Source organism: Lutra lutra, chromosome 14 (genome assembly GCF_902655055.1).
Source record: "Lutra lutra chromosome 14, mLutLut1.2, whole genome shotgun sequence".
NCBI lineage: Eukaryota > Metazoa > Chordata > Mammalia > Carnivora > Mustelidae > Lutra > Lutra lutra.
In genome coordinates, this window is record NC_062291.1 from 3414861 (window position 1) to 3429107 (window position 14247).

The window sequence follows — 14247 nt, forward strand, 5'->3', positions numbered from 1 at the left end:
AGGGTCGGAGGGTGGGAGGGTTGGGGTGCTAAGCTTGCCCTGGGAAGCCGAGCTTCTCAGAAGGTGGGGTGCATTCGCTCTTGTTAGGAGCTGCCCGGGAAGCCTGCAGGATCCGCAGGTGGTCGTCTCTGCCTGAAGGCCGAGAGCACTTCCTCCTCCTGACTCGCTTCCTGCTTCTGATCAACGTTGGCTGTTTCTGCTACACAGGGGTCCCCGGGGACTGCTGGTTTGCAGGGCGCGACCGTGCTCTCCAATGCAGTGGCTGTCAATCCTGGCTGCTTGTTTGAGTCACCTGGAGAGGTTCTAAGTGTCCAGCTTCCACCCACACTGACCAGATCAGGCTCTCTGGGGGTGGGTCCCAGGCACTGGCACGTCTGGAAAGTCTGGGGACCCTGCTCTCACCCACCTGCTTGTTGGCTTGCTTCTGGGTAAAAGCTTGCAAGAGAACGCATTTGTGACCCATGCCAGCAGCCTCGTCACAGGTCAGGCCTGCTTCTGCTTAGGTGTAAACACGGCCACAGCAATTACATTTTATTTCCAACTTCTTCTGAATCCCGAAAATCGCAAGATCGATTGTCTGGCTTATTCCTGTTAAGTGTGCACGGCATCATTCCTTCGGTCTACCTTGGTGCTCCCTTACAGCCTGTCTTAACAGCGATGCCAATTGTTTTCGCATATTCTCGCCCTGCAGTTTGCTGGTAGCTCATAGCTGCGTGCCGGGCCCCTGGCAGGTGCTTCCTCAGAAATATTTGTTGAGTGAACTTCTTCTGGGCTTCTTAAAGGGCAGATGGATTGCACCTCTCTGTTTCTATTCATTTTTTCATCCGGCATTGAGGTATCCTCATTTCCTCTCCATTTCTCGCATGGAGTCCTTCCCAACTTGACTTTCTACTGAATTCTTTCTTTCTCCTGTTCTTTGGGGTCCTTCACTCCTGTCTTGGGTCATGGTTAACATCTGTCAATGTATTGTGTTACAAAATAAATAAAGGTGTTTTAATTATTTAAAACACAATAAATGTGTTTCTATTTATTTAACAACGTTCGCATAATGGTTACCAAGGGCTTTAGAAGCTAATGACTTTTTTTTAAAATTTTTATTGTGATAAAGTATATGTAACATATAATTTGCCATTTCAACCATTTTTAAGTGTACAGGTTGAAGACACAATAGCGTTGTGCCGCTATCACCACAATCCATCTTTAGAACTCTCGTCATCTTTCCAAACTGACATTCTGTCCTTACTAAATATGCGCTCCCCATTCGCCAACCTGTCCCCAGCCCTGGGCCACCACCATTCTACATTCTGTCCCTTTGATTTTGACTCTTCTTGGGATCTCATATAAATGGAATCACACAATATTTGTCCTTATTTCACTGACCATAATGTCCCCAAGTTCCATCCACATCGTGCCATGGGTCAGAATTTTCTTCCTTCAGAAGGCTGAGTACTGTTTCATTGTGAGGAGGGACCACATTTTGCTTACCTATTCTTCCTACAATGGACAGGAAGGAACTGATTTAATCCTCAAGACAATTCTAGGAGGTAGAAGTACTTTATATATATATATATATATGTATATATATATATATAATCTATATGGAGGTCACCATCATTGTCATCTGTATTTGTACTCGGTCCAGGAGAGGTTAATGGGCTCATGCAGAACCCCCAGCAGGTGGGTGCCGAGCCCGGACACAGGGCTGGTGGTCTGGCGCAAGTCCCGGCTTGGAACTCGCTTGCTGAGCTGCCTGAGTCAGAGCTGGCAAAGGCTTTTCAATGACTGTCTCTTTAGCCTACATGTGATTTGAATGGAGAGCGATGCTTTAGTTATGATCTTGGCTGAGTTTCTCACGGAATGCAGTGAACACAGTATCACCCATTGTCACTCAGGTTACACCATCTGACATTCCTTCTATCTGACTGTCTTATGAAGAAGGCAGCTTCATAGAGTTCAATTTTAAATAAAAGTATATTCCTTTATTAACCATTTATTAAGCCAATATAAGCTGTCGGCTTCCCTTGTTAACTGTTATCCCCTTGTCATTTTCTCCAAGGGGTTACCTGCGCGCTGTACTTTTTAGTTCTTGTCCCCTTTTGGGGTGAATGGGATCTGACCTCTATGATCTGATTTCTGACCTGATTTTCATCTGTCCTCTGATTTCCATCTCTGTCACTGTTGCAGTCAGCAGTGATTTTCTGTTGGATTTAAAGGGCATTTTTCAATTCTTACTCTGCTCTGTATCACTGCATGGTCTGGAATTTTTAATCAATCACATTCCCTCCTAAGACTCTCTCTCCCCTGTCCTTTCATGACTCATCCTTTCCTGGTCTTCTTGCTATCTTGCTGGCCGTTCTTTGCAACCTCTTGTGAGCTCCTTTTCCTCTCCCCGTCTCCTTGATATGCATGTTCCTCTGTCTTCTGTTCTAGCCCGTCCTGTCTCTCACTTTATATAGTGACATGAAATACTCCCGTGCTTCAGGTTCTATTAACATTCTAATTTCCCTCACGTTTCTGTCCTTAGCCCTGATCCCTATCCAGGGTTCCAACCTACGTTCAGGTTTTAATGAACATCTCCCTAACTTTGGCCGAGTTTACTATTTCTTTATCTTTATTTTATCCTAAAAATGTACTGTCTTTTTCTCCTTGCCTTTACTAAATTTATCTTTAAACTATTTATTAGATTTACTGTCCTTCTCCCCAGTCAGCCCCTTCTAATATATCTCCGATCTCCGTGACTTATGTCACTGACCAAGTTCCCCAGGCGGGAACTCTGAGACATACATGACGCCTCCTTTTGCCTTACTTCTAACTTCGTTGTTGATCCTACTGTCTGACCTTATCTCATTCCCACTCACTTTGCTCACTCATGACACTCAGAGTTTGTTTGTTTCTTTCTTTCTAGAAAGAGAGAGTGTGGCACAGGTACGAGTGTTGGGGGCGGGGCAGAGGGAGAGAGAGAACCTTAGGCAGTCTCTGTGCTCAGCCTGGAGCCCAACGTGGGGCTTGATCTCACAAACATGGGATCATGGCTTGAGTTGAAATCAAGAGTTGGGTGCTCAGCCGACAGAGCCACCAGGGGCTCCTCAGATTTTCTCATCTGGATTACTGCAATGGTCCCCTTGCTGGTGCTCCTGATTCCAGTATCATTGTCTCTCACCCTCCTCAGCACCACAGATGGTAATAATTGTGCATGTCCAATGGCTCTCAGCATCTTCCAGATGAGATCTGTGCTGATTACTTAGTATGACGTTCAAAGCTTTTCCAGTCCAGCTCCTGCCCTGCTTCTCAGTAGCCCAGAATCTGAGCAGCCATCACCAACCTCTGCAGTCCCCACACACTGAAGTGTTAGAAGTCACCCGCATGCTGTAATGTGTCTGAATTCTGTGATCTTGTACATGGCCCACTGTGACCGCCTCTTGCTCATTCTTCGAGACTCAGCTCAGCTGCCGTCCTTGTGAAACCTTGTCCTGAAATCACACCATCTCCCCCCTTGAATGACTGGAGCACCTTCAATTACCTCACCCCTGTCTTGGTCTCCAATAAATCAGTCTGTGTCCTGGACTATCAGTCTGCTCTTCAGACGGTGAGCTCAAGGACAAGACTGTGTTTGTATTTACCCTTTTATTCCTGGAGACTAGAACAGTGGCTGATCCCAAAGAGGTATTCCATAAATATTCACTGAATGAATGAATATGGTCGTATGTGGAAGGTATATGTGATAACTATTGAGAGAGAGAGAGAGAGAGAGAGAGAGAGAGCCTGCATTCTATGTGGCTCAGTTTCCCTAGAGAAAATGCTCCTTCAGCCTTTTTTCTGATGCCTCCGGCAAGGACTTCTACAGTTCTTCTTGATAGAACCGCAGATTACAGGTCGGGAGGCCTGAGTTCTGGTCCGATTTCTCTACTAACCAGCTATGTAGGACCTGGTATACTTTCCTAACTTCTCCACGCTTCACTCTCCTCATCAGAAAATGAGGGGTTTGAATGAGATCACTATTTTCCAAACTTCAGTGATTTATGTATAATTGTGGCTTTTCTTTGCCAAAATACCTGTCCTATTATTGATGCAATTAGACAATAGTGACTCAAAATCAACTTCTTAAATTTTTCTAATGGATACGAACAGAATTATGTAGTTCATAATAATCTTCAGAAAGTTGCCTTTCAGTGTGCCAGCTGCCCATCTAGCCTGTCATCAGCGGGGTCACCTGGACTCATGGGTTCCCCCCAAACCGAGGGCTGTGGCTGCAGTTCTCACAGAGGCCACCAGGGGGCCACAGGTCGGGGCTAAAGCTCACATGGCCTGGAGCCAGACAAAAAAAAAAAAAAAAAAAAAAAAAATTTTCTCACAGGCGGGAGGCTCTCTCTGAGTCAAGGAGGAAACAGGGATACGTCCCAAAGAATGATATTTTTCCTACTGAAGTGAAATAGTTGTATTGACATGGGAAATTTCCAGTACTAATTAATAATACAAATGAGTACCTCCTGGGGATCCCTATAACCACTGTGTGCGACCACGTGAAGGCTTGCACGCGGTTTCAACAGACTCACAGTCTTCTGAGGCTCATCCCTTCACTATTTGGGGGGGGGTCTTTGGCTTTTTTGGGGGTGGGTCTTTGGATCTCAGGTTAAGAAAGTGGTTTAGAGTAAGATTTAAGGAAATGTAAATACCCAAGTACAATCAGGTACGATACTTCATTTTTAGTATTTACTGTCATTTTGTTCTTAATAATCTGTGCCGTTCAACTTTTTAAAAAACCATCGTGTAATTCTCTGAGTCTCATCGTTTCTCGGCTAAGATCGGGCATGGTTCTGGGAGTCTTGTGTAGAAGGCCACCGTGAGTCACACTGAGTTTCCCGGGTCCCTCCTGCAGCCCAGAGAGTCTCAGCTGCTACCTTCCTGGGCTAAGCGGGCTTTTCTAACGGTGGGCACCAGCCCTCACGTGGCGTGGTGCCCTGCCTTGGCTGTGGGTCCCGTGGGGCCGCTCAGTGTAGAGGAGATACTGATTCAGGATCAGGAAGACAACTGGTTCATGGGGGTGTCTCTCATCGGTGGAGGTGCAAACACACCGTGGTTCTACTTTTCTCCAGCCTCTGTTGTGCTCTGTTGAATACATCCTCCCAGTGTTTAATGCTATCTTGGGTGGATAAGACGCAAGTCTGGGTCATTTTTAGTTACTGATGTTCGTCCAGCCCTGTCCAATTTGAAACTTCCATTATAGATCCGTTTCCTATCTCTCCCTGTCCAGTGTCTGTAACCTTTGTCTTGTTGGTTGTCGCTACCGTGTGCATGGGCTCTGGCGTGCCGGTTGTCTGTGGCACTCATGTATGTGTTCTCCAGACGACAGCCCAGGCCCTCCACACTGCCCAGATCCCGATGTGAAATGCAACCACCCCTTTTCAGATCTCACTCCGCCTCTTTCTGTAGGCCCTCTTGCACCATGGGAACACTTTTGGGAAGATAACTGCCTGATTTATGGGAAGTTCACCTATCTCTGTCACACTGAATGGTGGGCGCTCAGGCCACCCCTTTGCAGACCCTCTCTGCCTTGCCATGGCTCTCCAGCTTCTTTGTCCCTGCTGAGGGCCTCCTCGTCCATCCGAAAGTCTGTTGCAACAGATACTTCATGCCCCGTGTCCCAGTTCCTTGGCCTCTCCCCGATTTCCACGCCAGCCATGGACATTTCTGTCCACCTCAGGCACCCAACAGGTGTATGTACCACGGGGCTTTCTCCGAAGCTTGCGAGAACCAGAAGTGGGTAATGGCCCTGAAGGCCATGGTCAAGCCCTGGGGTGGGAGTTGGAGGATGAATGTGCCAGCCTACCCAGCCTCTAGGTTCCACCTATTTTTTTCCAGATGGTTCCTGGAAGGCTTAAGCCCCAGTTGCCCCTGTGGGGCAATAATGTGCCCTTTATTGACCTTTCCTGCTTCTCACTCCCTCACTCGTAGTTTTTGGGTCACTTCTCCAGAAAACAGCCCAAACTCAGATCCTTGTCTCAGACTTTGTATTAAAATAAAAGGGTTATTTTTGTCTTTCTCCTAAGAGAGAGGTTTGGCTGACTACCACACAGACGACTGATCATTTTCTCATTAATAGCTTGCGTTTCTCTGACTATATATCCTATGTATTTTTTCTTTTCTTTTTTTTTTAAAGATTTTATTTATTTATTTGACAGAGAGGGAGATCACAAGTAGGTAGAGCAGCAGGCAGAGAGAGAGGGGGGAGGCAGGCTCCCTGCTGAGCAGAGAGCCCGATGCGGGACTCGATCCCAGGACCCTGAAGTCATGATCTGAGCCGAACGAAGGCAGCAGCTTAACCCACTGAGCCATCCAGGTGCCCCGATCCTATGTATTTTCCCATTGGACCTTCACCAATATGCACCTTAAAATTGGTCATACTTACACCTTAAAATGTGTGTATGTGGGGCGGAGGGGTGTGTGTGCACAAAATGTCCTTTATCAAAGACTTTTGCCCAATGATAAAACACAAGTAGACAAAATACAACAATGTTTAAAAACAGAGATAGACAATCGTTTTCCATGGGGCTTATCAAGGCAGAGCTGCGGCTTGCCTGTCCAAATATTTCCTGCTCACTTACTTCCTTTCAGGTGGGAGCATTCAGTGATGCTTCTGGACTGAGTCATTTTTCCTCCGGCCAGCTCTTCCTCTGTTCCCTTTGAACCCTGTGATTCTTTATTGTCGTTTAGTTGTCATGTTGGGACCCTCCCACCATGGAATTCAGAGACAGCCAGCTCTACGTTCACCGCCTGGCATGGAGAGACACTGCATAAGACTAGAAAGTGACCGTTTAACCCATTTTAACTGGAGGTAGAACTCGAGGTGCCTACGTCGTGGTAGGCTGTAACGATGGTCGTTGTCACCGAAGCACAGCAGGGCATGTTTCTGAACCTGAATCCAGGCTCAAGGTCAGGAGCCAGGTGTTAGTAGGATGGCATGTGCCGCCCTCCCAGGAGACCCACAGCCGACCCCTTGTGCTCACCTCAAGATGGGAACAGAAGAGAAAAGCTGGTGGGGTGGGCCATAGAGGGCTCCTTAGAGGTTTTTCTAGAATTAGTGGACTGTGAGTGACCTCTTCCACAGAAAGGTCCCCCATGCCATCCTCTTGGCTCAAATTTCACTGAAGTCTGTCCTGAAGCTGGTTGTACCAGGCATCGCTGCTTATAACCGACATTATAACCCAAGTAAATGTATAAGTGTTCATGTATATAGAAATATAAATGTTTATAACTGACATTAAAACCCAAGGAAATATTCACGTGCCCCTCTTGTGGGGCAGTCATTTCTCTGAGTGCTTAAGACTCTATAAAACAATCCTGCTTTGTTTCCTAGGGAACTTGACCTCCCCTCCAGGCCCCTTACTCTTCTGACCCACATCCCAGACAGGCACAAAGGCAGAACTGTGAAGTCATCTGCATTATGCCAGGCATTTTTACAGTACTTGTCCTACCATGGTGGCCTTGATCACGTATGACACTTTGTTGGATGAGGGAGCTATTTCTAGACTTAAGCCACACTTCAGCGATTCTGTGCTGGGCCCAAACCACTTCTTTCTCACCACCTTCCCGAAGAGGGGGCACTGTCTGGCATCTCCTTGGCCCTGTCGTGTTCTCACTCCACGTGCTTCTGCAGGCCCCTCTCAGAGCGGGAGGAGGGCGCTGGAGGGCCCTGGGGACCCGGGTGTTGCTAGGGAGGAGGCAGCCCTGTGGGTTCATCTCAGGCACACACTCATTAACCACTTGGCTCTGGAAACGTCGATGCCCAGAGGGCGTTTCCTTCTTTTCCCAGGAGTACTAAACTGCGTGCTCACAAAAGTCCTATGGTGTGTGGGGTCCTTGGGATGAGGAGTGTTCTTCCTGCTTTCAGTGCTATAGGATCCCATTTTACAGATTCTTCCCTCTTTCTGTGGTTGGGGAAAAAGACAAAAATAGAAAGGCCAGGGTATTTCCAGTATTGTGCAGCCCCAGATGGGGTCCTGCGTGAGACCGGGAGGCGGAGGGCAGTGTGTTCGAGGTTGCAAGTCCCCGTGGGCACCCAGGGCTGTTCTAACATTCCAACCCTCATGTTTTTAATTCTGGCCCCTGAGGGATTTGCTCATTTTACATACTGATTAGTTTATAGCAGCAATGCTAATTTGTACTGACATTAGGGATTACACACCGAGAATTATTAAATATAAAGGGAACAGCAAACAGCATGGCAGAAGGAAGAGGGAGCATGACTCAGAGGACTGAGCGACGGAAACCTGTCCCCTGCGTCATTACTCAGCCGCGGTGTGTCCTGGGGCCACCACTCAGCCATCTGTGGATGGCTTTCTACATCCCGAGTCACAGTGTACGAGACGGAGAGAAGAGTTTTGGTTAATCACTAGGGCTTTTCTTATGGATTAAGTAATGAATGTGATTAACAATAATATGGAGAATTCCCAGTTCCCCACCTGTAGCTCCTCTGTAGCTAATTTCCAATTCTATGTTGATTTCCTTCAATGACTCCCAACCTGACCCAGATGGTATCTATTTAGGAAATCCAGGAAACTCTTAATATTTGCATAAGCAAAGCAAATGGGGAAATAAATTAGTGTAAAGAAATGATCCAAATGCAACAGAAAGCTGAATTTAAACGACTTCTGGATTTTCTAGGCCCCGGACTCCTTTAATCATTCAACAAATATGGGCTAAGCCCCTACTCATTGCGGAGTTCAGTCTCTCCCTTCCCAAGGCTCTCAGTCTGGAGAGAGTGTCTGTGTGACAGGCCAAGGCTCTGGAGCCCAGAGGGGGAAGGACATTCCCTTCGGACCGACGGCCATAGCCGATGCTGGTTTTGTTCCAGACGCTTCCTCTTCTGATACGTGTGAACATCCCCAGAGACATTTCCTCTTTAGTCATCATTACCCTGGGTAGGACGTCGTGTCTACTGGACATGCATACAGAGCTCACGTTCCTGATGCAGACTTGGACACACGAGGGGTGACAAACAGCGAGCCCCTGGAGGTCAGATGGTCCCTCATACTGGGTGGGGGGCCACACAGTAGGTGCGCCGTGCTCATTTGTCAAACTGGTAATGACCCCCCCACCCCCATCAGCCACACTGTAAAGGCATCAGCATCCTTCCTCATTTTAAAAACGAGGAAGGTAAGTTCAGAGAGCATTATTAAGTCCAAGGACACGTAGCTAGAGAAAGGCAGGGCTGGGGCCCAAACCACAGTCACCTCCTTCCCCGCGCTGACCCCTCCCTGTCATTCCCTGATGGCTCTGCTCCATAGGGAGCAAGGGGCTTTAAACCGTGGCTGTGAGAGGCACGGAACTAGAAGCCAGGAGGAAACAGAAGTTTATAATCTTGCTGAGACCCCAAATGGCGTAGGGTGTCCAGGAAAGGGCGGGGAAGGGAGGATCAGCAGGACACATCTCTGACATCTCAGCTGTGCTGTTGGTTCTCTGGGTGACCGAGAGCAAGTCCCTGAATCTCCCGGCCACTGCTTCCTCAGTGACAAAACTGTCATAATAATATGGGCCTCTTTGGTCTGCCATGAGAAGCGTGTCTGGTGCACAGAAAATTCTCCATTCATCCTAGTTTATTATCATCAGTTTAAGCATTTTTATTACAACTCCTACTGGGATTTGCCGTTACGCACACGAATCAGAGAGTCACAGGTCTTAGAATAAATATCTAAATTGCATGGTCTGTTACAATAAGTAAGTGGTTTTTTGAGATTATTCAGAGAATCCGAATCTGTGTCAGGCCCAGGAACACAAGCGAGCCTCCCTTTTCTGTAGGGGCTGCTTTCCAGCTAAGAAGAGCTGAGGGGACATAGTTGCTACCGTTGTTTCTAAAACTAGTAGGACTACTTCCCTGCCGTGCTTGGTTGGCTCACCCGGTTGTAAATGCCACGTTAAGATTTAGGAAGTGGGAGACTCACTCCCACCTTGGGACTCTGGTAATTGCTTTGGGCCTCGGGTTGAGCGTTTGTCCTTTGCCTTGTATTTTCCTTGTGGTGTATTTGGCTCCACCCTGCTCTGCACAGGAACTGAGCCTTGTTTACTGCTGGGTCCCTAGCAGTGGGCACCATCGACGGCGCATCGTAGGTGGGCGTAATAGTGTTTTCTTTTTCTAAATGAATCAGTGAAATGGGGTACAAGTGAAAGGAGATGAACAGAGCACAAACACATTTTTAGATCAGTTACTCATCTCCTCCCGTCCTCCCTCCCTCCCTTCCTTCCTTCCTTCCTTCCTTCTTCCAGAATCCTGAATATAGACACACAACGTTCTGTTACTTTCAGGTGTACAACTCCGTGATTTGACAAGTTTGTACATTAGGCTGTGTTCACCGCAGTGTAGTTCCCATCTGTCCTGTCAGGTGGCTGGTACGATATCCTCGACTGAGTTCTTGATGCTGCGTTTTTTTATTCTGTGACTTACTTATTCCATAACCGGGGGCCTGTTCCTCCTTCTCTCCTTTGTCCATTTTGCCCAACACCCCACCCCTCCCCTCTGGAAATCATCAGTTCATTCTTTGTATTTTTAAGTCCTATGCTGCTTTTGGTTTATTCATTCACTGGGTGTTTACCCAGAGAAAATGAGAATACTAACTCGGAAAGATATATGTACCCCCGTGTTTATTGCGGCATTATTTACAATAGCCAAGCAACCTAAGTGTCCATAAATAGACAAATGGATAAGAAAATGTGGTATGCATGAGCGCACGCACACACACACACATACACACACACACACACACACACACACACACACAGGGGAATATTAGGCAGCCGTAAAAAAGAATGACATTGTGCCATTTGGGATGGTAGATGGACATGGAGGGTATTATGCTAAATGAAATAGTTAGACTGAGAAAGACAAATACTGTACAATTCCACTCATAAATGGAAATTAAAAAAATGAGTTGCCCGTTTTCTTTTCTGAGAAACGTGGAGGGAGTGAGACCCTGTGTGAATGTACAAATAAGAACATGCAGCTTCACGCTCCGGTCTGATGAGCCCTGACGACCGTGCACGCGGCAGCCCAGTTCCAGCTGTCTGCGAGGAGATCCTGGTGGCCGGGGAGGGGACAGGCCAGAAGCTACAGACACCTGCTGTGCCGTGGATCAGTAACATATGATATGTGATTTGTTTCAAACGCAGACATGCCTGTTTTATCCAAGGGCTACAGTAGTTCGGCTATGTGAATTTATTTAAGTGAATAGTATAGCTACCTAGTGTAGGTGGCAGAAAGCATTTCCATTATAATATTAGAAATAATATATGCTCACTAAGAAGACTTAGAAAATCAGAGATTCACCGAAAGAAGTAATTCTACCACCCAGAGGGAAGAGCTGGTAACATTTTGATCCATCGAAATTTTTTATACACATTTTTTTTTAACAATAGTTGTTTCAGAGTATACCTATTATTGTCATAGCTGGTTGAAAAAATAGCAATAGAGATCACTTAGCAATGGAGAATAACAATAGAGATCAGTGGCTACATCTTTGGTGACCTGATTTTAGTGGCTGCATAGCCTTCCTCTGTGTGGCTGTGCCATGGTTTACAGCTCTGGTCCTCATTTGGGACCACGATTGTGTGTTTTCAGTTTGGGGCTACTAAAAAAACCTGTGGTATTTTTGTAGCTAACCTCTGTGCCCATCTTTAAGGACAAATTTGCCATCCTTTAAGGGTAAATGTCTACAAGACCCCTGCAAAGCCTCGAGCCTGGGCTGCATTTCCCCAGCATTGCTTTGGCCAAACGTGCCGACTGCTGCAAGAAGAAGCCACAGACTGATCTTCAGTGGGTTTTGGCAGTCTTTTAGCAAACGCTTTCTGAGAAGCTGCGACCCAAGCATCTGTGAATCAGTCATGACCTCTTTTTAATCTCCACAGCCAAGATCAGCCTCTGGCATTTGGTTGTGTCTGGATGATCAAGGCAGTGCTGTCTAGTAAAATACAGTGCAAACCACAGACGTGATTTCAGATTATCCAGTAGCCGCACTAAATAGAAGGAAGAAGAAACAGGTGAATTTAATTTTACAAGTCTGCTTAATGCAACCCAATACATCGAAAATATTGTCATTTCAACATGTAATGGACATAAAAAATACTGAGATATTTTATGCTCTTTGTTTTCATACGAAGTCTTTAAAATCTGGTGTGTATCTTGCACTTTCAGCACATCTAGAGCACATGTGGCTACGGGCAACGGGGCTGGACAGCGCAGGCCTAAAAATAGCAGGCTGGCTCTGCCGAAAGGCGAAAGCCCCAACAGATCTTAATTAAAATAGAAACGTGAGTTAGGGACCTCATCCGTGCGGCCCGCCTGAGGATGAAAACAGTCTGATGGCCACTTTGTGAAATTTCTTTCTCTTAACATTTTTAAAAAAGATTTTATTTCTTTATTTAGGAGAGAGAGAGAGAGAGAGAGCCAAGCAGGAGTGGGGTGGGGAGGGGGAGAGGCAGAGGGAGAAGCAGAGTCCCTGCTGAGCAGGGAGCTCGACCTGGGGCTCGAACCCGGGACTCCGCAGTCCACCCAGGCACCCTTCTCTTAACATTTTCGTAGCTCTGAGGATTTCAGTTTCTCCACATCTATACCCATATGCACATTTTACTTTAAGGGCCTGCGGTGAGGACCCCCACGCCCCACCCAGGGGGGAGCCGAAGCTGTTGGAACCCAGCGCTCAGGACAGCCTGCGTGTGTCCATCACCAGACGAGACTGGCTTCTTCAGGAGAAGCAGCAGTTGCAGGTAAGCAGGTGAAGAACCTTCAGGATCTAGGCCAGCGTTTTTCTTACCCATGGAAGCCAAATGCAGCAGGGGAGGGGTCTTTGCTCGGCTTGAGTGTAGCAATTAGAGCTTTGGCCGTCCACCCGTGAAGTACAAAAGGGGAGCTGGGTGGAGGTGGCCGGAGGGCTTGTAGGAATCTCATTACACACAGGGGTTGAAAGCTTGTTGCTGTTTGTGCCTGTTTTCGATATTCCTCATTACCTTTTCAATATGCTTTGCTTGTCTGCCAGGCCAATTTGTCACCTCTTATCATTTTGACCTTTTACGAGGTTCTTTGGAAAGGCAGGAAGAAATCTGTGCTGTGAAAAACCTTAATGGAAGATTGCATCGACTTGAAGTGTAAGGAGCAGTTGTTAGGGGCAGAGTTGTAAGTGTGGACTGGGCAAGGCTCGCGGGTCTGGGAAAAACTGGTAGACATCTCCTGAGAGCTCCAGGTTGGTCCAGAGCAGCGGGTGAAAGTTGGTGGGAACTGGTCAGGGGCTAGAAGTCCAGGTGGAGCACCGAGTTAAAGGCAGGAGGCCATCGGGTGCTCTGGAAGTTGAGGGGGGCCCCTCCCCCAGAGGCAGGGATCCTTGAAGCTGGGTCCACACCAGCTGGAGCCTGGAGGCTTGGGAGCAGGAATGGGGAACAACAAGGGAGCATCGGTTGAAGGCATCGTGATTTCCAGAAAGAATAGGTCTTTAACACCCAAGTGAAAATCTTGGTTTAGATTCTAAACAATGGAATGCATTTAGACTGGTTTGTGGGGCTTGGACGAATTGCTAGGCTGCCCTCCCATCCTTACTTCCTTGTGCAGAGTATTTTATTATCTGAGTTTGCCCACCCAAGTCCCCACAACAGCAAGGTGGCAAAGGGAGGCAAAAGTCATCACAATTGGAAACTATTCTCCAGTAAACCGAACTTTTATATATTCAGTGAGTATCATCATAAAAGTTTGTGATGTGATGTATGGCTTTTGGGGGTGAATGGTTAAGAAAGAATTCTTGAGGTGTTTGCAATACAAAAAGATGGTTTTATTTAAGCACAGGGACAGGACCTGTGGGCAGAAGGAGGTGCACTGGGTTTGAAGAGGGACTGATTATGTACTTTCAAGTTGGAGGGGTTAGGGATAGTGTAAGTCTCTAAGGAACTGGGAAGCAAGGTTTCCAGGACCTTGAGAGGTCATTTACTACTATCTACTAAACTCTTAGTCAGGAGACCCTTCAGAGGTGTATCAGCGGGCCATATGTTTCAAAGATGATTGCTAACATAGATCTTGGGGGGCGGTGTAGGTAGAGAGATCAAGAAAGTTTCCACAGGGATTTTTCTGGGTTAAAGACTTGCAGGATCCTGGAAGTTGGGCTAAGGTCAAGCTAAGGTTGCCTTTTGCCTCCAGCAAAGTATTCACACTGACGAAGTTGAGTTCCTGGGGGAAGGTCACCCTGCCTGTCTCAAGTACTTGTCGGTGGGCTGCAA

The 14247-nt window shown here is 47.1% G+C and overlaps 1 protein-coding gene across 3 annotated transcripts in view; it reads left to right on the forward strand.

Annotated features, from left to right (window-relative positions):
- DISC1 (DISC1 scaffold protein) overlaps positions 1 to 14247 on the forward strand; it is a 380218-nt gene that overhangs the window by 106389 nt on the left and 259582 nt on the right. For all 3 annotated transcript variants that reach the window (XM_047702999.1, XM_047703001.1, XM_047703000.1), the window contains one exon: positions 12624 to 12753. In XM_047702999.1, the coding sequence (XP_047558955.1) occupies positions 12624 to 12753 (130 nt within the window). The remainder of the gene's footprint in view (positions 1 to 12623; positions 12754 to 14247) is intronic.